The 24,358-nt window shown below is 31.2% G+C and overlaps 4 protein-coding genes and 1 long non-coding RNA gene across 5 annotated transcripts; 3 read left to right on the forward strand and 2 right to left on the reverse strand.

The window, feature by feature from the left end:
* The first annotated feature begins 2,564 nt into the window (after positions 1-2,564).
* Positions 2,565-4,679, forward strand: LOC104730294 (uncharacterized). Its single transcript, XM_010449445.2, has 6 exons — positions 2,565-2,927; positions 3,159-3,279; positions 3,367-3,939; positions 4,019-4,118; positions 4,221-4,292; positions 4,387-4,679. The coding sequence occupies exons 1-5, from the start codon at positions 2,845-2,847 to the stop codon at positions 4,244-4,246; spliced, it is 903 nt and encodes a 300-aa protein (XP_010447747.2). The 5' UTR covers positions 2,565-2,844; the 3' UTR covers positions 4,247-4,292; positions 4,387-4,679.
* Positions 4,680-5,492: 813 nt separating this feature from the next.
* On the reverse strand, positions 5,493-6,514 carry LOC104730295 (uncharacterized). The gene has a single exon (XM_010449446.3). The coding sequence runs from the start codon at positions 6,458-6,460 to the stop codon at positions 5,663-5,665; it is 798 nt and encodes a 265-aa protein (XP_010447748.1). The 5' UTR covers positions 6,461-6,514; the 3' UTR covers positions 5,493-5,662.
* Positions 6,515-9,018: 2,504 nt separating this feature from the next.
* Positions 9,019-10,722, forward strand: LOC104730296 (putative small nuclear ribonucleoprotein F). The gene is made up of 5 exons (XM_010449448.3): positions 9,019-9,190; positions 9,740-9,827; positions 9,943-9,980; positions 10,234-10,298; positions 10,500-10,722. The coding sequence occupies exons 1-5, from the start codon at positions 9,185-9,187 to the stop codon at positions 10,567-10,569; spliced, it is 267 nt and encodes an 88-aa protein (XP_010447750.1). The 5' UTR covers positions 9,019-9,184; the 3' UTR covers positions 10,570-10,722.
* A 2,190-nt stretch (positions 10,723-12,912) lies between these two features.
* On the forward strand, positions 12,913-13,783 carry LOC147930184 (uncharacterized). The gene is made up of 2 exons (XR_015574068.1): positions 12,913-13,248; positions 13,343-13,783. It is a non-coding gene; the product is annotated as an uncharacterized LOC147930184 (long non-coding RNA).
* Positions 13,784-19,405: 5,622 nt separating this feature from the next.
* On the reverse strand, positions 19,406-22,049 carry LOC104733204 (endo-1,4-beta-xylanase 5-like). Its single transcript, XM_087478108.1, has 6 exons — positions 21,752-22,049; positions 21,599-21,645; positions 21,297-21,516; positions 21,051-21,214; positions 20,073-20,960; positions 19,406-19,962 (listed from the first exon to the last, which is right to left on the reverse strand). Exons 1-6 carry the CDS (start codon positions 21,798-21,800, stop codon positions 19,597-19,599), a joined length of 1,734 nt encoding a protein of 577 aa, XP_087334234.1. The 5' UTR covers positions 21,801-22,049; the 3' UTR covers positions 19,406-19,596.
* Between the last annotated feature and the right edge of the window lie 2,309 nt (positions 22,050-24,358).

Below are 24,358 nucleotides of genomic sequence, written 5' to 3' on the forward strand. Positions count from 1 at the left end.
AAGTAACCTGATAAATCAATCCATCAGTTGTAATTCCTTGTTATATATATGCATTACAATCTTGACCGGTGAAAGATTTTTGACTTTTGACAATGTAGTAATGAAGTGAAATCCTATCAAAGTAGTTGGTATCTGAAAAAGGTGTGGTATATATTATGACCCAATCTCTGGAATCCCACATTCCCAAATATTTAGAGTCCATAATAATTAGAATTAAAAAATCAAGTTTGGGAATCTTAATCACCTCAAATGAACCACCAGTTAATGTCAAGAACCGGTCTTGGCAACTAATATTATAGGGAAAAAACCCGAAAAATACGTCATCTAATTTTTTTTGCCATTTAATTCCTTTAGTTATTAAATTTCCAAAAAATACGTGGTTTAATTTCTGTTGTCTTTAAAAACCTTCATTTTATTAATAACGGCAGATCTATACTTACGACATAACGACTGTTAACTCTAATGACGGAAATGTTAACCATGATTAAAATATAACTCCACGTGGTTAAGTAGAGGGAAGTTAAGACTAATAGATTAAAAATTTAATATTTCCTCTGTCCCTAATAGATTGATGTTTTAAGATATATTTTTGTCCCACAAAGATTAATGTTTTACAATTTTTAGTTAATTAATATTAAACTTTTGTAAAATTCAAGAAGTAATCATTAAGAAAATTTGAAAAGTCATTGGTTTGTAAATATATACTAATACTTTTTAATAAAAATATTATATTTAAAATTAATTATCATTATTTTTTAATTTGTGTGAAATCCCTCAAACATCAATCTTTGAAGGACAAAAGGAAGTATACAGTATGGTCAAATTAAACGTGTGTGGAGAATTATAGTACAGCCGAAACGATGCCGTTTACAAGAAATTTTCAGTTGGTTACGTTGAGAGCTTAACGATAGTTGCGAGCTAGTAAGTAGTACATGTCGAGGGCTGATGTGTACTGACAAACCATGACAAACCACTATTGAAGTAACCAACCTTGACGCAGATTTATGACTTGGTGTCTTTTTTGTATGAGTCTAGTTTAAGACATGACTGAGAGAGATGAGAGTTTAATCTTTATTTACTTTGTTTTCAACTTTTAGACATGTTTAAGATAATACTTGTTTTATATGGCATTGTTTAGGATTTGAATGTCTGTTTTTTTTATGATTACTGCAAGTACTGAGAGAATGAACACATAATTTTTTTCAACTTGCAAAGCAATTTCAGTTTTAGGTTTCTCTACTGGAAAATAGATTTTGGTTTAAATTCTTATTAGGTTGCTTTAATTAATTTAACATTACTTATATGATTAATTTATTTTTGAGCAATCCATTGGCCATGGTCTAATAAACCCATGGAACGATCACACAATAAAATCCCAAAACAAAACAAAACAAAAGAAAAAGAAAATCAAAGCATAGTATACAATTCAATCTTCCAAATTGGCCAATTATTACGAGGTTTCTTTTTGTATTTCTCTTCCCACCACGTGACCTTGATACACAAAACAACCCCAGTATCTTTTGGAATCCCATATCTTTATTATGATTTTGTAGAAACAGAGAGATTTAAAACAAAAAAAAAACCCAAACGTAGTAGAGACAAATGATCATATGCATTAAGAGAAATCCACATTATAACAAAAGACAAAAAAGAAGGCAAATAGAGCGAATAGCCAGAAACTTAAGAGGAAGATTAATTAACTCATCACACACAAATGATGATTACACACATATTCCTTAGAAGATTGTCCAAAACAACACAGAAACAAACAAGAACAGGGCAAGCATATGAAGAAGGGAAGATTAATATTGATAAATACGCACGCTTTTGTTGTTTAGTCCACGGCCGTGCAATGCAAAGTTGCAGCATGCGTAGGCTTCAGCTCCGGCGACCTTAGCACAGACCTTGCTTATTTTTCCAACTCTCTTCTTAGGGACACCCCTCTTACCATCAAAACCCTCTGGAACAAGTACTTCGTATGTCTGGTTGTGATTCTTAACGTCTTTCACTACTCCAAATTCCAGCCGACCTCAAACCTTCTTGATCTGTTGTTCCATTCCGAAACCCCACACCTTACAAAAAAAAATTTTACAGAGGTGATCTCGAATCTTCTTGATCGAGAATCGCCCGACTAACTCCTAGCGAAATGTAAGAGGACTGAAACCACCAAAATTAAGATTGTGATTTTTTTTTTTTTTCTGACAGGTGAGAATTAATAGTGATGATTCTAAGTTTGATTTTTTGGAAATTTGTTAATGTCAATTAATTAGTTTAACCATGCGTTACATATGCCACTCTAAACAACTATTTCATTACTTAAATCAAATTAAATTACAGTTGAGTTATTTAATTAGTTAAATTAAATATATAGACAAAAAAAAAACGAGTCATGACTCATTAGCATTTGACTTGTTTAAAAGTAGTAATTAAATAATAATGAGTTGGCGAACAGAGTTGATGTTGCGGCCCAACAACAACAACACGCGACATTCTTGATGTTTTTCTTTGTTCTTCGCAGTAATCTCCTGCGGCTAAGACCATCTTAACATATATTCTTTTCCATTAGCGGTATGCCACGTATGAAAATAAGGTGGATTAGTGGAGGCCTCTTTATTGTTTGTGAAGAAGCAAAAAAAAAAGAATTAATAAAAAAAAAAAACGTAAAGCTTGGGAAAATAAAAATTCCTTCTTTCCTGCAGAAGCAAAAGAGGAGGAAGAAGGGAAGAGAAGGGGGAGCAGAGAATCTATTAATTTGGATTTTAATCGGAGAGAATATATTCCGACGAAGATTTTGCAGATTGGTTTGGTCTTAATTGAGAGAGAGGGGGTTTTGGTGTGGGAGAGATGATGGTAGCTAATAGTTTCGATCTATGGCAAAAAGATGTCTTTTTCTCCGCAGCTGAAGAGGTTCAAGAATCTGCTGATATGTAATGTTTCAATCTCAACTTGTTTCTTCTTAATTTTTTCGTGTAGTCTGTAAAATCGGAATTTTAATTGAGAAGAAATAGGGGTTTTTGAGTTTGATGCTTCTCTCCTCTGTTTCTTGTAATTCGTTTTTTCTTCTTCTTGTGATTGGTTGGCTCTTCTAGCATGATCTAAGTGATGACTTTGGTGAAGAATTGAGATATCTAATTTGCAAAGTTTTATCCTTTTTCCAGAATGGAGTCTGCGTATAGGTTGTGGATTAAAGAGAAGAGACAAGGTCCTCCTCGAGTATCTGTAGATTCAGACGAGCTCTGCAAAGAACTCCAAGCAGCTTTGAGCACTGCTAAATGTCAGGTATATTTAAATTAATGTTCTTTCATGGTACATCATGAGTATGTTGTTTGTGAAAGTTCTTTCAAGTTTTGTGATTTTGGTTCTCAGTTGGAAGAGTTTGAGAGGGCAGTGAGGTTAAGCCATGGAAACTGTCGAGATGACACTACGTTAACTAGGCATAAACAGTTTGTTACCGCTATTGAAAACCAGATTTATCGAGTAGAATCTTCTCTGCAAGAAGCGTTAAGCGAGAATGGGAAACAACAACCTTTGCGTTGGGTTGATCTTAACAAAGAAGAGCGTGATGATCTTGCTATGTTTCTATCTGGATCTTCTCAGACGTCAGATAGTTTAAACAGTGATAGCATCAACTTGAGAGATTCATCAACGAGTTCTATGGCTGAGATGAATGGTAGAAGAGACTGTGTGATAGACATTGACGAGAGAGGAAGTCCTGAAAGTGGTGATGATATAATCCGTGTGCAAGCAGATAAAAAAGCTGGTACAAGAAGAACTTGGAGTTCACCAAATGTACCTAATATCAGTGCGTTGAGGATTAACGTTACTGGTAACGCAAAAGAAGAAGAGAGGAAGAGGTTTTTGTCACAGATTGAAGCCACTCCTAAAGAAAAAGGAACCAAACCTCTGTTTTGGCTGCAGAGATGTCGTGATTATAACCAGGTAAGCTTCCGTGATTAGATCATCTCTATACGACTGTATCATATCATAAAGTCTTAGCTGTTTGTTTCTTATTGTGCAGCTCATTGACAGAGTCAGTCTTTATCAAAGACGGTTTCGTGTTCCGTTTAGCCGCCCGATTCAGCTCATTCTTTCCTTAATGCTAATCTTGTTTCTTCTGAGTGAGTCCCTCTTCTCTTGATTCTCATGAGTTATGCCACACTATTGTTTCCATCACAGTCTCTTTTAACAGAATCAGTTTCCTTTCTTTTCCTCCCTTGCAGTACCGTTTCGAGTTTATTCATCTTGAGAACCTAAACCATGGTTTCGGAAATACTCTCAAGAAAAATTGACAGGTGAATGATATTTCAGAATCTAAAAATTATAACTCCAAGTTTTTCAAAAACAATCTTTATATTAAACGTTACATCCTTCTCGTGGATCTTGCAGGTTTTGTATCACAGATTCTTGCGTATTTGGTTACACACGTTAGATGATGCTACATGATTGATTCAACATCCCTCAAGAAGGAAGAGAGGGTTAAATAAAGCTTTGTCACAAAGATTCAAAGAAGGACAAGTCTGCTTTATTACTCTCTTTTATCCACAGGGAGCATATAGGGGAAATGTAAATTTGTAAGATACAATCTATAAAACTTGAAGCTACGGTTTAGACGTGTACCTGTAGAAAACCAAAAATGCGTGTTGTGTTCAATGATATCTCCAGTGTTTGTTTGTCTCTCAGATATTATTTTGGAACAAAAACATTCTTTTGTCCCCTTTCACTTACTTCACAAGTCTTTTTGTTCGAAATCATTGTTGTTGTCTTCTTACCTTATATTTTTAAAAAAATGCTCATTGTAGTTGACGTGTCAATTTCTTTCATCACTACGTTCAAATCTTAAATGTCACAGCTCAAACGTATCATCAATTTAAAGTCAATTCTAGTGAAAACAATCCGGACAACAACAATACTGTCAATACACATTATTATTAAGAACTCTGAAATCAAGAAAAAAAAATCTTCACGTATCGTAAGTATAAACTCAATAAAAATCTTAATAAAGTTGTACACTATATAGACACATGAATATGGTGAAATTGATTTGTAAAGAAAGCAAAAAAAAGTATAATGATTATAAATCTAGAAATCTTTGGACAAAAAGAAAGGTGCATGTCACAGTCTCTTGAGATGGAATTTGATCTCATACCAATTATCAACCATGAAATTCAAAACACAAATAAATGCTACAAAAAAGAAGAAGCTATAATAACTTCCTGTCTAAATCATATAAAATCGACAAGTCCCATAGGAAAAAGTAAAGTCATAAATATTTTTCATATCCTTCTCGTGCCTCTTTCGATCATCATTCATTCATTCCTCACCTAACCAATTAATTTTCAAAAATAACAAACGTACTCGTATGTAACAAATATGCTTTGGAATATTCAAACAAATGAGCTGAACATAAAAAAACAACAACAACAAAAAAGAAATCATAAAGAAAAAGAAAAAGTTGTGACGACGGATATGTTTATGGTCCAAAGACTCCAAACTCCAAACTCCAAACTCCAAACTATTATCGATTCACCAAATAAATTACAATAATCGACATTCTTTCACAAAAATACATTAGAATATCGATGAAACTTAATACTAAATAACGATCCTGTCCTTTCTAAATCAACAGCAAAGCAATTTTTAGTAGGGATAATATAGTAATAATTTAAGGATGTGGCACCCAAAACGGCGCCGTAGCAGCCACGTTTGTAGGCTCCTTGCAACTTAAAGCGTTGAGTAACCTCCAAGAAGGTGACGGTGACGGTGATCGAGATCTACGAGATTTCCGGTTAGTAGGTGACGGAAATATAACCGGTGGAATGTTCCGGCGACTCTGACGGTTCTTGATATCCTTGAGTTCAATCTCCGGTGGGAACTTAACCATTCCAAACATGATCACGTACCATCTCCTTGGTCTTACACTTTTTCCACTTCCAGAGGACGCCGTCTCCGGTTTCGCTGTGTTTTTGGTCGGAGAAGTACTTTTCGGTGGAGAATGTACGGTGTTTGGGCCACGTGAGAGCTTGCGATAATCTAACGAACGGCTTATCCTCATAGGTCCGGCATTGTCAAGACGTGCCACGGTATTACTACCGGGACGGTTAAGCTTATGGCCTTGTATAGCGGATAAGGACTCGGACCGTGTGCGAATTCGAGGGCTAATGTGTTCAGGAGGCGAAAAGAGGGCATTTTTGTAGTTTAGAGGGATGAGTTTGCCGCCGAAGATTATGTTTTCTGCCGGAGAAACGTCGTAGGAGGTTGAGGTAAGAAACTCAAAAAGCTCGGTCGATGGTTCACGGTGGTCTTCGGTGGTGATTGGTGTGGCGGTGGGATTGATGTTTTCAGCGCTGAGGGGAAGATCTCGGAGAGATAATGCTTCTTCCTTTTCTTCTTCTTGATGATATTGAAATGGTTTTGTGAGTTTAGTAGGGTTTTGGAGATTAGTGTTTTTTGAAGTATCCATGTCTTTCAGGGAGAGAGAGAGAGAAAGACAATGAAGATATTGAAAGTAAGTATTAAGTTTTTGTCATCATACATATATATACATGGCCTTCTAGAAGGGTCAAATACTTTTACAACTGAAAGTGGAAACTATATTGTTTAACTTAACGGGTTAGACTTCTTTTGGTGTTTTCCCTATACAATGCATATATTTGTAGATTTTTGACCCGCTCCAAGTTTTGTGTTTGCCAAATTTCTCATCGTCTTTCAAAATATTATATCAGTTCTATATATGAAATATTACATATATGATGGTGGTAATTATTACAATCTTATTGTTTTAACAACAACATATAGCATGTATACATTTCTTAAGCAACATGAATATTTTGGTGTTTTAACAATCTTATTGTTTTAACAACAACATATATGCATTGTATAGGGAAAACATATAGCATGTATATATAGGTAATATCATTCTCATAACGTATAAGAATAGTAACTCTAGCTAGTCTTCATATATCATTGATCATTTATTCATGAATATTTTCCGACTTTATGCTATATTTTCATCACAGAAATTAAATTGAGTTATATAAAAGCCGGGTCAAGAATGATAGATATAGAATTCTTCAAACACAATTAATAATGTTTGAAAAAAGGAAGTTTAAAATTTCTCCATGATGTAAAATTTTGGTTGAAATGACAATATGCCTTGCACACCAAAAAAAATACATACCACGATCACGAAAATTTGCATAAAACTATACACTCAACCATTAAATTAAAAAGACTTGGACAAAAGCTAACCGATGTTTTGTATAAAATATAGACTCGAATTAGTATACAACTTCGAATATCACATTCGATGTTTTGACCAAAATAACTTATATAATACATTAAGTACATTCCATTCCATTAATTTATAATACTAAAAAGTCATGTGTTATTCATGTATTACATACAAACAATCATATTATACATATATGATCGACCTGCCAACACGTCTGTTTCAGTAAAAATAATTAGGGAACACAAACTATAAAAATATTGAAACAATTCTCATTTGATATATTTGTAAAGTAGGAATTCAATTAATTTTATATTAAAAGGAAAAAGGAAGAAAACAATAAGAAAGCTTCCACAAATAAACTAAACCGTATGAAGCATACTATTTGTGAAGCTAGTCGAGACAATTAAGAGAAAGACTAATACATTCAGACAAACTAAAAATACAAAACAAGTGCTGAGGTAAGAATTGTTGCGTGTAACTGAGGTCAGCGGAAAATGACTTTTTCGGGCTTACACTAAATATTCGTTTCCGTTATTACAAGTAGGGGTTAACACGATGATTTTACACTATAGTTTTGGATACTTTCACAAATTAATCTAGTTTTGGTATACGAAATCGATGAAGTGGAAGAGTAGTGATGATGAATGGAATTGAATTGTTTTTAAGAACAAAAGTGATGATGAATGGAATTGAATTGTTTAAGAACAACACTAAAGGAAAGCAATAAGAGCCACAGGCTCCACTTTGTATCTCATATTTTTTTCAACTTACATCAACTTACTCTGCAAGGCATAAGTCATAATTAAGTTAGTCTATTCACATTGCTTGATCACAAAGTTTGATTTGTTTACCTTTTTTATAACATTTCTTGCGGGTGCAATGTTACTATTTTACCTTTAAACGCAAAAAGTTGGATGAATGACTTCGGAGTTCACACTTAAAAAGGTCATTTTTATTTTGTTCAAACATATAAAAACCATGATGTGGATAACTTTTTTTCTATTAGCATGCTGAATGTATAAGCGTTTCCATTATCACAGTAAAAAAGATACTATTCTTTATATATTGATTTAAGTAAATGGCCTAAAAATTTGACAAATACATTGCACTAGGTGATCCAATACAATAAAAAGGAATTTGATGGGTGGTTCACCCAATCCTTTTGTCAAATATCATATACATGTGATTAACGCACGTTTTAAGTTAAATCTAATAATTATACAATTCTAATGGAATGTTATATACATAATTTAAACTATGGAATTGGAATATTGGATGGTCAGAAAGAAGAAAGCCAGCTATTATTTTTATAAGGTAAGCTGACGAAATTTGATCATAATAAAAGATCAGTGGACCTTTTTTTTTCTTTTCTGTTCACGTCCAATCGCATAAAGGAAAGGTAAGCGTGACTTAAAACACTGTTAAATGCAAATTCAGAACTCATAAATCATTTTCGACAATCCAGATTATACTTTCAAATATTTTTAGGTTTAATTATAGTCATATACTACGAAAAACATGATTACATGAGCAAGTGAGTCCAAAATATTTAGGACTGAGACAATTGAGTATTTTGTGTTGGGATCGCTGGAAGGGAAAACGGCACTTTAATCACACTTATCGGAAAATTAGGAATGGTTGACTGTATAATATATGGACAATATGTCATTAATCATATAAATTTTCGGCACTAACTCATAATCTTAAATTCTTAATCAACTCTCTTTTGAATATGGGTTACTAATGGGCCGTAATAAATTAAAATTGGGCCTTGTCAAAAACTTTTTGAGGCGCCGATCTTTTTTTTTTGTTTAGTTGTGTAGCAACGAATCTGGAAACCATAAACCCTAATCAATCAATAGATCGAAGAAGGAAACCACACAAGTAGCGATTTTTTTTCAGCTTCGCAAATCTTTCGTTTCATCTCGTCTCGTCGCTTCGTACCGCTAAATCATGGCTGTAAGTTCCCATCTCTTTCTTCTTCCCCCCGTCGCTAATTTCGAGCTTCGATTGATTGTTTCTTTCTTCGTTGAGCTCAAAATTTAGGAATTCCACTTGTTTAGTAGTTTTAGGGCTTTCGTAATCTGAAAAATTCGGTGTTTTGAGCTCTTACAGCTCCGTTTTCGTCGATTCATCCTCCTCGTTCGTATAGATTTATCTAATTAGAAGTAAATACTAATCGATGGGTTTGGTTTTAGTGGACACGATTGCGAATTTGTGAATCCTGGTTTTGTAATTGACTCTCTATACTTTGTGCCGTTGTGTTATAGTATGTAGTTAAAGAGTATAATCACTTGAGTTGCTTTGAGTTCATTCGAATGGTATTTTTGAAGATCCTGGTTTTGTAAATTGACTCCAATACTATACTTGTTACCATTGTTTTACATGTTATTAAGAGTATATAGTCACTGCATAGTTTCATTCCATTCTGATACTTTGAGATGCTTCGAGTTCATTGGGATAGTGTTTTGATGATGATGATCCATGTTTGTTTTTGTGTTTTTGCAGACCATTCCAGTTAACCCGAAACCATTCTTGAACAACTTGACTGGCAAGACTGTTATCGTTAAGCTTAAATGGGGAATGGAATACAAAGGTATCATCTATATATTTTTCCTCTAGTGTGCTGAATTTTTTTACAGTTTTTGGTTAATCAGAGCTTTTATATCTTGTTTATATAGTCTTCCCTGAATCTGTTGTTACTTTGACAGGTTTCCTCGCCTCTGTTGACTCCTACATGAACTTGCAGGTGCGGTCTTTGCTCCTATCTTCAATTCTTTTAAGTTTTATAATTTGATCTCTGTACTTTTTAAACAGAGGTTGATGTTATATTTGTCAAAAACCACCTGCTTAATGTGTCTTCTATTGTAAAAGTTTTAGAGGAAGGCTGCAATCTATTAATGATATATATATATATATAACCCACATACGTATAATAGATACATAGATCATCATTTCATTTCATTGTAGCCATTGAGATTTTCCAAACTTTGTTTTTGCAGCTGGGAAACACTGAGGAATACATCGACGGGCAATTGACAGGAAACCTTGGAGAGATCTTGATCCGGTAAATATATATTAATACCTCATTATCTTTTACTTAATTGTCTCCTTCAAAAATTCAGTTTTATGTTTCCAGCGAAAATGTGAAGAATTGGACTTAGCCATTACTACTAGACCCACGCCTCTTTATCAGTTTTGTAAATTGCTTGCATTAAAATTTTTACGGCTCTGTTTGAATTAATATTTTCCTAATTTTTACACACAGATGCAACAATGTCTTGTATGTCCGAGGTGTGCCAGAAGATGAAGAACTTGAAGATGCTGATCAAGACTAGTTTATGCTTTTGAGGACTTAGAAATCGATCGTCTCTGTATTTTTTAATCTTGTATTCTATGAGCTACTATTCAACCCATGTTCGTGAGATTTGAGTGTGATGTTTTTATGAGACATTGAAAGTAAAACGAACTTCCTGCCGTGTTCCTTTTCATTGAGATGGGATGCATAATGTAGTTTTATGAGATCTTGAAAGCAAAACGAACCAACCACATTCACAATCACATTAATGTATGCGACAAAAGGAGCTGTCAATTGCAATGTAGTCGACTTTTTTGATCTATTGAAAAAATAAACAAAAAAACTTTGAAGATCAGCAATTAGGTAAAAATTTAACAAATAGATTCATGATAATATTTTTCTCTTAATTATAGGTTCATGGGCGCAAAGCATCGATACAACTTGAGAAGATGAGTTTTATGGGATTAGAGTTCAAGGGTGTTCAAGAGATCAACGTGAAATTCGAAAATCGCCATCCTTGGTTTTGGCCACATGACGGTCCTTATCTCTTAAATCACCATGAGCTATATATATAGGTCTATAGATCAAGGTGAAAAACGGTTATCTGGAAAAATATTTGTGACACTGACAGTGCCAAATTCTTCTAGGCGTTGGATATGGTTTTAAAAAGCGAACGGTCCAAAAACTTTATTATTTTTTTTTTTTTTCTATTTTTGTTATTGTATTTCTCCTTACAAGTTTCCCACGTCACCTTGATACACTAATTACAGTAGAACTTCTATAAATTAATATTCTTTAAATTAATACTTATTATAAATTAATAAATTCTTCCGGTCTTGAATTGGATCGGTATAAAAAATGACACATTTTGATAAATTAATAAGATAATAATTTTTTTGGAAATTTTATGTAAAAATACAGTCCCATCAGTAACATAAATTAATAATCAAATAGTATTTATATAAGAAAATCTAGTGAAATATGACTTTATTGTTGATTGTATATTCTTGAATTTGCATTTTTATTGGAGCTCATCTCTAATCTTTTACATTGTCGTTTTTTCAAATCGCATCCAAAAATTATGGAAAGTCCTAAATGCGATAATTGCTTCTTTACATGTAATTGGTTCTAAAATTACCGCAATATCTTCTTTCACTTCATCATTACCATGAATGATACTAGTAGCAATTTCTTCTAAACTCTAAACTTCTAACATGTATCATTTTTACCTAAACTCTAAACTTAGCAATTACAATAGTCTAGATTATAAATTAAAAAATACTTTGAAAATATGAATGATAACAAAAGTATCTTATTGTAATATAAAATTTTCAAAATTATGAAAATTAAAAATCCCTTCATAAATTAATAAATTGATAAATTAATAATTATTAATTTATCGATAAATTAAAACCTCTATAAATTAATAAAATTTCATGGTTCCGACCTTATTAATTTATAGAGGTTTTACTGTTGATTTTATTAAAACCATTTGCCTGTATTGATTTTATACTCTCTCTTAACTCACGTGACACAAGAAATATTATTATTGGTCGAAAAGACGTTTTTGATTTTTTTTTTTTTTGCTCATATTTAGCACCAAATCCAATCTTTCAGGTACATGAAACGTAACGCATGCATTGACGAATCTATATTGTAATCTCTTCTTTTCGTTGATACTTGATTAACAAAACATTTTTTTGCTACAATTTTTCAAGAGATTTCAAAAATTACTAGACAATAACACTTGAAATATTGTAATAATATTTTTCTTGGTTAAAATGCAAATATTCATGCATATTTTAAGTCGTTAATTGGTGTCTTTTGGCTGAATGGGATATCGATCAACTCTATTAGACTCGTTAAATGTATGCATGTATTATTATTATTATTATTATTATTATTATTATTATTATTATTATTATTATTATTATTATTATTATTATTATTATTATTATTATTATTATTATTATTATTATTATTATTATTATTATTATTATTATTATTATTATTATTATTATTATTATTATTATTATTATTATTATTATTATTATTATTATTATTATTATTATTATTATTATTTTGTAACTAATATCTACTAGGATTTAAAAAAAATCTGCATGCAAAACCTAAATTAATAGAATAAATTTGCATATCCCCTGAACAATCAAGAACGGGTCCGGTCCAATGATATATATCACATTTACAAAGCAAATTAACATTCAACCGATTTTTTTTTAATATGTAAACAAAAGAGAGAAAAATGAAAATGTGATGTAAAGAAAATCAAAGGGCTAAAAAAGTTTTGCCCCTTGATCAAAACCGGCTAAGATCTTATTGTTTTTTTTATAAATGGCGGTTATTATCTCCTCTTTACTCTCTCACTTCCCAATTTCTATTTTTCACATTTCTCTCTCTCTTCTCTCTCCTATCATGGCAATGAGATTCGTCCGGCCTTACCTTGGGGAGCAGTTGCTGTTGCCGGAAAGGAGATCAGAAATTGGGTGCGTAAGCAGAAGGGGTTATGTCGTCCTCGTCGTGGGTCCAAGACCAAGATGCTCAAGCCTATAGCCGGGGTTAATTAGTTGCTACTCTAGGCCGGGAGAAAAAAAATGCTCACACGCTTGCCATCTCGTTGAAGAGACACGTCCTCATAGTGGACTTAGAGGAGGTTTCAAAGATCCCATCAAAGCTGAAGAGAATGTTAAAGAATACTGAGGTGAGAGGATGATTTTTTATTTTTCATTTTTAAGTGTGTGTGTCTTTTTGTGTGATGATCTTCTAATACCTCAAATTTAACTTATGTTTTGGAGGTTTATGAGGGAGGTAAACGTGGTGCCAAAGCGCTGAAAAAACAGCTGAGTTTCCTTGACATCGGAGCTCCAATCATTGGGGTAGGTGGAGATCTCGACATCATGATAGAGCGTCAAGTGGCAAAGGACAAAGATAGATTAATCACTATGGACGCTGCTTCTGTAGCAGCTGATGAAAGTCACGCCGTCTTCAACCTCACCAAAAAAACTTTATTATTTATTTTTTTGTTTCTATTTTTGTTATTGTATTTCTCCTTAGGTCATCTCCATCGCTAGAAGCGATATGCGTTACTTAAAAAAAAAATAGTATTTTAAATAGAAATTTTCTTTTTATATTTTTTATTGAAACGATTGGTATATGTTTGACACGTGTGTAATAACAGTATAGCAACGTTCCTTAAAGTCCTTCTGCTAGTAACGGTTCTTTCTCTTTCTTCAGTTTTTAAATTTTTTACTAATTTATTTTTGCTGAGTACCCTTAAAAATTTCTCCAGTGGAGATGCCCTTACAAGTTTCTCACGTCACTTTGATACACTAAAGGTCCGAATGGTAACGACGGATTTGATTGTGCGGGACAAATGGTTTTACAGTGCGGTACGATTCAACTGCGGTACATGCGGGACAAATGTATTTGCGGGACAAGTGTGGTTTCTGCAAATTAAGCGGTACAAAATAATGTTTGATTGGTGAAATACTATTTGCGGATTTCATCTTATTTTATAAATAACATAATTATATATTTTTATTTTTCTATTAATAAACAAAAAAATTTGATTTCTATAATTTGTTAATTAAAATGGAGATTATTTGTAAATTATATATATTATATATTCTAAAAAGAGACTAAAAAAAATTGTTGGGAAAAATATTCAACAAACTTATTATTTTTTAATCAAAATTTTTGTTAGAGAAAAAAATATCAAATTTCTTTTAACAACATAAACACAAAAACAGGAAATAAATATACCAAAAAAATTTGTTGGTGTGAATATTTTTTGTAAAGAAAATCTTCTTTCTATATTATTTTCCTTTTTGCAAATATTTTCTTTCCTATATTAAGGCTTTGTAAAATTAAAACCACAGAAAATAATGTTATTTCGTAAACAACAGAAAATAAAATATTTGCAAAAAGCCTTAATAAAGGAAAGAAAATATTTTCACGTGTTTCTTAATTAAAACCCTAGTTGTGCTTCTTCTTCTCTGTTTATTGCTTGTAGCCGTCTCTGGTTTTTCTTCTCTTTAATAAAATAATTCATCTGTTTTTTTTGTTTCTAAACTCAAAATTCATCTATCTCATCTTGTGTAATCCGCCAAATCGGATTCTCAGCGCCGATCCAATCGATCCAAGTATGTAGCTTGTTTGAAGAATCAACCCAGACAGATGCATAGGTTTGCAATCGCCGGAGCTTTCCCGTCGGTTCTTGCGCAGAGATGAGATCGATCTCAAGAACGTGCGTCTCCTTCACCATCTTCTCTCTTTCTTTTCTGTTGTTAACGAAGCTCCACCGCCGGAGTGTTAAAGCCATCGATGCTCTGGATGAAAAAAATATTTAATTATTATTATAATAAAAATCTAAAAAATAAAAAATATATACATTCGCGGTTTTTAAGAAACCGCTGGTTATTTGGTGCATATCTTTGGGAGAGCGGTACAAGACATTATTCAAAGGTTAAAACCGCATCCGTGGTTTTTTTTTTTTTTTTTGAAAAAACGCAAATAATAAAAAAACTTTGTGATTGGTGTCGGGAAAGCGGGTTTCATAAAAAACGCTTTGAAATCCGCTTTTAGTGGTTTCCAATCAGAGCCTAATTATATTGATTTTATTAAAACCATTTGCCTGTATTGATTTTATACTCTCTCTTAACTCACGTGACAGAAGAAATATTATTATTGGTCGAAAGGACGTTTTTGGTTCTATTGCTTATATTTAGCACTAAAATATTATTATTGGTCGAAAGGATGTTTTTGGTTCTATTGCTTATATTTAGCACTAAATCCAAACTTTCAGGTACATGAAACGTAACACATGCATTGACGAATCTATATCGTAATCTCTTCTTTTCGTTGATACTTGATTAACAAAACATTTTTTTGCTACAATTTTTCAAGAGATTTCGAAAATTACTAGACAATAACTCTTGAAATATTGTAACCATATTTTTTTTGGTTAAAATGCAAATATTCATGCATATTTTAAGTCGTTATTTGGTGTATTTTGGCTGAAAGGGATCAACTCTATTAGACTCGTTAAATTTATGCATCCTACTATATTAACTGAGAAGTACAAATATGAAACTAACCTTAAAAAGTGTAAAAATTTACATTCAAATGCCATTAGAAATATTTAATAAAGATTAATTACTTAATTTAATAAAGATAATAAATATTTTGACCAAATATAAACATTTTATCAGAATTTTCTAATAAAATCTTTTCAATAATTATTAATTTCAAAAAATATATTTTATTTTTCTAATTAATTATGGACGAAATTTTTTATTTATTTTTTAAAATATATAACTAATCAGAATTTTTAAAAACCAAGATTTCCTATCCAAGTAGATATTATGATTATTTTTAATAACTAGATTTGGAATTTTTTTTAAAGATTTTAAATTATGGTTCTCCTATCATGTTACTTTTATTTTATTTACAAATTATTTTGAATTATCATATAATATTATGATTAATAAATATGTAAAAACCTTTCTGCATATATTAATATATTGAATTTTTAAATCAAATATGTATTACTCAGTCTATGAAGAAAAAATGTGTATTTTAATTTTTCACATTGGCGGATTGATAAAACTAAATTTATGTGGCTGATAAATTCATAAATTTGATTTACTCATAATTACAATATTATAATTACTACTTCAAAATATTTCACAAAATAATGATGCAAATAATACAAACAAGCAATATAAAACTGTATTATACATCAAATAAATTAAAACCTAGAATATTCTAAAATAATTAGTATTCAAAAAGATATATATAGATTTACCAAACAATTAGGAAAAAAAAAAGATTTACCAAACAATTACAATACTAAAATAAATACTATCTCAAACAAAATAATGTTTTAAAAGAAATATAATAATAAATTTATTATTATTATATTATTATTATATTATTATTTTTAGAAAAGATATGTGCTGTATATCTCCTAGTGTATTATTATTACTAGTGCCTAAAGTTGCTTCCCCGTGAAACAATTTTGGAGTTATGACGGATGCACTTGTGGTGTATGTGTCTGGTTGTGTCGTCATTAATATAGAGAAATTAACTGCTCTCCACCAGCCAAAAAACAAAAAATAGAGAAATATCATTAATTCACAATGTATACGGCATTAAAAAAAAACCTTCCATCTATCATCTATTGTCCCTCGAATTTTCTTATGCATCTACAATTCGTTATCTCTTATTATATAAAGCTTGGTTCTCAAAGTTAGTAACTCACCAGATCGTGATACATGTTAGTTTTAACGATCAGAGATCAAAGTTAAAAACTTACCAAATCGTGACATTTGTTAGTTTTAACGATTAAATATCTAAGTTAGTAACTCATCAGATCGTGACACATGTCAATTTTAACGATAAGAAATCACATATCAAAGTTAGTAACTCATCAGATCGTGACACATGTCAATTTTAACGATCAAAAATCACAGTTTTCAAGCTTGATAAAACGATGCATAAGATAATTGTAATCTTATTATATTAAAAAAAAAAATTGTTAATCTTAAAAGGAAAAGGATTGTAAATACACCCCTCTATATAAGCAAATAGATGACAACATCTTTTCCATCAAAGAAAATAATTTTGACTAGCTTTGTTTTTTTTGGTAAAATTTTCTTTTTTGTTTTTTATTAACATTTTTTTTGATACATCATTGTTCTTGAACAAGTCTCGAAGGCAATTTGTTTGTTGTGTAATCGAATCAACTATATAAAAAGATTTCTAGATATTACCATGTGTTTTCGTCGTCGTTTTTTCTAAATTTTGTTTCGTTTCTCAATTTTATTATGCATACTACGCAATCTTTGACTTTGAAGTGTTAACAAAGTTTCTTATGCATAATAACTAAGGTTTTTGAGATTAACAAATTTCTCACGGTGTTATTATTATTTCTATTAATTTGCAGGATACGTACCATAAAAAAAATGAATACACAAATGCAAGATAACAACATATATTATATAACACTAGATCAACAAAACAGAAAGCGTTCTTATCGTCGAACGATAGTACGTCTTACAAGAAAGTGAGAAGAAAATTAAAATAAAAAAAAAACAATGAGCTCATTGTTCTCATAAAATAGAAAAGGAATTAAGAAAATATACAGAAATTATTAATTCTAAAAAATGTAAATACTCACTTCTATATAAACATAGATGGTCTCATATTATTCATCTAACAAAATAATTTATTTCAACTTTGTTCTATTGGTCAAACTTTTTTAATGGGAAGACAAATTTTCCATATTTTTTAAACCAAAATATACTTTTACTTTCTACTTTTTCAGTTTGGAATAGTTAAGATTAATATGTTGACCTCAAAAAAGTGAAAAATTAATATATGCATCTTCTTTTTCTAATACTGTATTTTAAAATTTATTGTAGTAGTTTTAGATTGTTTTATTTAATTTATATTTTCATCTTTGAATTATTTGAAATTCATATATTACCGTGCTTATAATTTTCTATTATTTCATTAATTATGTCAAATAATTTTTTTTCTAATTTCTCAACCTTGATTGGTTGGTCATAGATTTTTTTTTTGTGCAAACATAATTGTTACCATTCGTTCAATCTCAAAAGGAGATAAAAAGGAGAAGGCATCAACCTAATGGGTGGATAAAATAGACTAATCACACACAAGCCTACAACAAAAATAAATAGATTTGAAAAACATAAATCGTTATTGATAGATCCATAGAAGCTTGAAGATAGAGGCTACATCATGGTGTGTCAAAGAAACTTTCATGAATACATTAGGAAATTTAACATTAGTTACTATCAAAAGACTTTGTAACGTTGGTTAAGGATCTTTAGTTTCATTGGTTGCTGGAGCAAGCCACTTTGAGATAGCTAAAAGACGTGAACATGTTTGCTCTACACAAGAGGAGGGCAGAGCCGAGATTCTCTCTACGGTAGGAGAGGTTGGACGCAAGGTTATCTCCGAGACTCTCTCTGTGGTTAGTCATACACTATTATGATGTAATTTATTTTTTATTCAAAATATTTTTTAAGCCAACAATTTTAATGATTAAAGAAACTATGCAAAAGTGAAAGTAAAAAGACATAGAATAGTTGGCTTAATTTGTTCGTATAGACATTTTCTAGGTGGTGGTAAATAGTAAATTTGTAACATACAATATATATAGGTGTAAAAAATACACTTTTAATGGTAAAATACATAAAAGATTTGTATATGGATATAAATCAGTGTATTATATCAAAAACATTTATAAATAATGTATAATAAATTTTAATATATTTTTATTAAATTTTATTTTATTTACAAAACTTTAAACCCGCACATCAAGCGGTGCTTATCTAGTATGCATATATAATATGGGTAAAATACCAATGCATAAATTATGTAGAACGAAACGCAGAATAGCTAACCTCTTGTTTGGCTGATTAACTCGATATTGGGTGTTGTTGAGAGACAAAAGACTATGTTTTTACAATCTATACATAAAGAAATGCATATATAAAGACCTGTTCCTGTTTTATTATTTGACACTAAAAAAGGAGATGGATTCATTAAATTTCCGATACATTCTTCAAAAGAGTTTGACCACTCAATTAGTCTTTTTTTTCTTTCTTTTTCTTTGTCATCCCTCATTTAGTCATTACTACATTACTTTGATTACTAAATATATCCAATGTAAGTCATTTGATTAGTTTTCCACTTCCAAAATAGAAAAGACGCATCTGGTCAACTTCCTGCGATTTTGACAATTAATGTTGGGTCAAAACATAAGAATGTGTGAGAAAAAAAGATTTGGCTTAAGCAAAGAAATTTAAAGAATATACGAAACAACAACGTTTAGAGAAAGTTTAGTATTATTGATAATAAAATTCCACTATAGTAATATCATGATGGAAACCAACTCAATGATGTTTAAATGGAAGTTTCGTCTCACACAGCTGCTACAATACAAAACAGACTATCTTCAACAATTTTTCGCTGAGAATCAAACTATACCCAAATACAAAGTTGTTGTAAACTTAGCGTCTCAAACAGGTAAGACAAAAATAGATGGTTTGGTCACTGAAGAGGAGGAGTCATCAGGAGTCAACGTAAAGTTGTAAGAAGCTTTTGATTTGGTGAAAGGCTGAGATATATTGAGGACATAGTCACCCTGAAAAAGTGAAGCCTCAAAAAATCCATTAGCATCAGTGACTCCTGTGGTTTGGCTGCGAAACCCTCCCCATTCACGTATCAGTCTGTCCACGACGTCTCCGGTGGGTAGGTTTCTGAAGTTTCCATCGGTGAGGCACATTTTGTAGCAACCTCTAGGAGAATATCCTGTCCACATCACTATTCCTTTCACCTTTGGATGCGCATGGCCTTCCCTTAGAACTTGCTCGAAATACTTGGCCTGCAAGAAAAACAAACACCAAATAGGGGAGAAGTGCTCAAACTCCATTTTAACGGGGATGAAATAACAAATGAGAATTCAGTAATGATAAGAGAATATAATTAAGTTACCCGGACATAGTCAGGCGCATCAACGTCGACTTCAGTTAGCCAAATAGGCAAACCAGTGGCACCAAGTGTATCAAGAGCTGATCTCATATACGGAATGTTAGGAGTGGTAAAATGAGACTCAAGACCGATCCCTAAAGGAATGTTTCCAGCAACCCGGATAGATTGAAGCTCCCTAAGCTTTTGCAAATACCTAGCTGGACTAGAACTTTGATCCTGAGGTTGCTCTAATGTATTGTATTCATTCATGAACATTGTTGTCCTTGGATCGAAGGCATGAGCCATCGAAAATGCGTTATAAGAGGATTTATAACCCAACTTACTCTCAAAGAAAGAGAAATGGAGATTCTCATTCACAACATCCCAACCCGCAAGCTGCCCTTTGTATCGCGATACCACCGAGAAAACCCTACGTTTCACGGCGTTGTAGAGATCGTTACCGGACAGAGAATACACCCATCCAGGTTGATACTTAGGGTCGTCCCATAAAATATTGTGCCCACGTATAGCGATTCCGTGCTGCTTGAAGAATCTCAACATCGCGTCTGCACTCGTATAATCCTCTATGCCTCTTATTCTTTCTGTGCTGTACCATTTCATCTCGTTCCCAAAAGTTGTCACGGTGAATCTTTTAGTGAACCAGTTTTGGTATGCTTGATTCCAAAGTATGTTATTTTCTACGGCGCAACCAAATGGGAACCAGAGTCGCCTTTGTTCTATGGTAATGGTTGCATTTGGTACCGTCTCGCCCTTGTCATTCACGACTTTGATCTTCACGGCACCTTTTCTTTCCTTGTCAATGCTCTGCTCGTGGTGAGAGTTCCACTCTTCTTGTGTGAAAGGTTGCAAAGAGACGCTATCAACCCAAATCTCAACCGTTGTGTTCGCGCTCTACACATGACGACCATGGAAATATATATAGGTTGAGAAAAAGAAGCCTTGCAAACGACCATGAATATGCTTTTGTATATACATACACACCTCGAAGTAGAGATCGGCAGGACCAGTTTCATCAACGGTGAGACCACCTTTGAGCATGGACCAACATTTTGCTTCAGCAACAACCGAACCGGCATACTTAACGTCACCATTCTTCTTAAAAACGGCATTTACAGGAGCGTTTCCTACGCTTACTTGTAACCAGGCTACAAGTACAACATAATAATACATGAAATGATATTTCTATAGAGTGTGCGCCAAGAAACACAAATTCAAAATTACTTATACCCGAGAAAGTGTAGAGAATTCCTTTTTCCAAATAAACCTTCTGTGAAACGCTGTCGATAGATTGATTCCTCTGTGTGGCAACAACAAACTTATTACCTCGGAATTCTCTGAAATCAACTTTGGCGTTTCCGAATTGTGACCAGCTCTGCGAACCATTTTGCAGGTCAGGATTCACGATGATCCCTCCATTGTATTGTGGTTTATTAGGGATCTCTAGACACTGCACCAAGACAAAAAAAAAAAGAAAGAAATCAAAACAAAGTTTCCAATGAACATGACTGAATGAACAGAGCATTGCTTGCCTCTATTGATGCCGAGTAATCATAAGGGATAAACTTTTCTTCACACCCTGCAAAGTGGTAACGACGTTTAATACAAAAATATATTTTCTCATTTATAATAACTACTAAGAGTAGAAATATTGTAAAATCATAGGCTAAGATGAGAAGAACAACTTGATAGAGAAAGAACGCAGAAGGCAAGCAGCAGCAGTAGAAGCTTCATTGCAAGCCTTAAATTAAGAATCACTTTGTTTTCCTGATGATTAATCTAATATTTCAAGTGATTCAGTTTTCATGAGATTTCAAATAAATTTGATGATTTTAGAAAAGTTGATATGATTTGTTGTAAAATTTCTTTAAAATCCCACTTAAAACTATGAGATTTAGATTTCAGTATTTTTAACTAAAGAAATCCTCCCAAATCCTCTAGAATCCCAAAAAATTATTAAAATCCAAATCTACAAACTGTTTTGAATAACAGTGGATTTTAAAATAGATTTTTAAATCATTAATTCAATAACAGTGGATTTCAGGAGACTTTTTAAAATTCATGATTGAATAACATTAGATTTCAGAAGAATTTTTAAAATGAATGATTGAATAACATAGAATTTATGAATTTGACACAAATCACTTAAAAAGTCAAGTTGAATACACCCCCCTTAAAATCTAAATCCACAAACTATTTTGAATAACAATGAATTTTAAGGTAGATTTTTTAATTATTAGTTCAACAACAGTGGATTTCAAGAGACTTTTTAAGAAAATTTTTAAAATTCATCATTGAATAACATAGGATTTGTAAATTTTACACAAATCACTTAAAATGTCAAGTTGAATACACCTACTTTTTGTTCAAAGTTCAAACAGAAAACCAATGTATATGTGAACCATAACTATTATATTTTTTTTTTGAATCAACATAATTATGATTTTTTTTTTGTTGTAAAATTATATATATAGGAGAAGGCTTCCATTGATATTCTTATGGATCTACATGATCTACGCCTAATATTGGGTCAAAAATATGTTTGTTTTAAGAAATTTCCGTGAAATAATATATATGTTCTTCCTACATCTTTTAAGTTTTTAATTTGCCTAAAGTAAATTGATGTATATATATACTATGTAAGTACTCCACTATATATACTAGGACTCAGATCCCCCGCGATATCGCGGAGAAGTATTTTAGAAAAAAAATAATTTAAATTTAAAATTTAAAATTATACATTATGAAATTATTTGAATGTAATAGAATAGTTTGATTACATAAACTGTTACTAAAAACACAATCATCAAAATGAAAACTTAACAAAAATATTATGTAGAATAGACGCAACTTTGCAAAACATATTGTTTAAAGTATTATAAATATAAGATATTTTTGTGAAGAATTATGGTAAAGACTAAAGAGTTACAATTAAAGAAAATCATTATGACAAAGTGATCCTTACTGAGAATATTGAACTAATGGTTATAATGAGTAATATAATTTTCTATTAAATAACTATAAGCATTTCTAAAATTTTAGTTAGATGATAGAATAACATTGAATATTAGATTTTAATATTCAAATTATTTAGATTTAATATAAAATGAAAAATTTGTTTCAACGAACAATGATTTGTTAGTTATTGATGAAGAGACAAATATATAGAGAGTTCAAAAGATATGACTATTTAAATAGACACACCTATTAGAACGAAAAGTTGTGTTGAAAAAATATGAATAAAATATAGTGAAAAGACACAACTCTACAATGAACAAATACAACTGTTCGAGTTTTTTAAAAATAACAAACAAAACCAATTTGTTACAAAAAGTACTACGAAAATCGCAACTATTGTTCTCATTTATTCAGATTGTTATTATTATTTTTAAATATTAAAATATTTTTTTAACGGAAAGTTAAGAAAAATAGACACAACTGTAAATTCAATATTAAGTTGTATAAAATTTCTCTATTGCTATAATCATTTCTAAAATTTTAGTTAGATTATAGAATATATTCAATTATCTAGACTCAACATAAAATGGAAAATTTGTTTTTACGAACTTGTTAGTTAGTGATGAAGAGACAAATATAAGAGAGTTCAAAAAGCATGACTATTTAAATAGACACATCTATTATCACAAAAAGTTGTAATGAAAAAATATAAATAAAATATAGTGTAAAGATACAACTCTACAATGAACAGATACAACCGTTTGAATTTTAAAAAAAAAACAATTAAAAACATTTTTTCGAAAAGGTACTACAAAAAAAATCGCAACTGTTGTGTCTGCACTTGATTATACCTACAAACTCATATAAACTGCTTTTAAATAGAAGACAACTTTATTACCATATTCAAAAGTCAAATCCAAAAGCTCATTATATAATCCATCTAACTCTTGGAAAAAGACTCTACATATAAAATTAACTAAAAGTTGTAAATTAAGTTCATTTCAAATATATTTTGTTAAATCAAGAATTGGAGGAATCTCTTTACTTTTAGAAGAATGCTAGAGAATAATTTAGAGAGTTGTAAAAACCATGGAGATTGAAATTTTATATTATTTTGTGTCATGACAAAAAAAAATGAAAACAGTTCAAACAGACAAATATATAGATTTCAAAAGATACGAATATTCAAATAGACACAACTCTACAATGAACAATTGCAATTTTACAAAAAACCCGTTACAATGAAAAATCGCAACTTTGTGTAAAACACACAATTTATTTTTTTTACAGATTTTTTTGGAAAATTATCTAAAAAGTACGATTGAAAAACACAC

The sequence above is a fragment of the Camelina sativa genome, chromosome 12, assembly GCF_030686135.1.
Source record: "Camelina sativa cultivar CO46 ecotype springtype chromosome 12, ASM3068613v1".
Classification (NCBI taxonomy): Eukaryota; Viridiplantae; Streptophyta; class Magnoliopsida; order Brassicales; family Brassicaceae; genus Camelina; species Camelina sativa.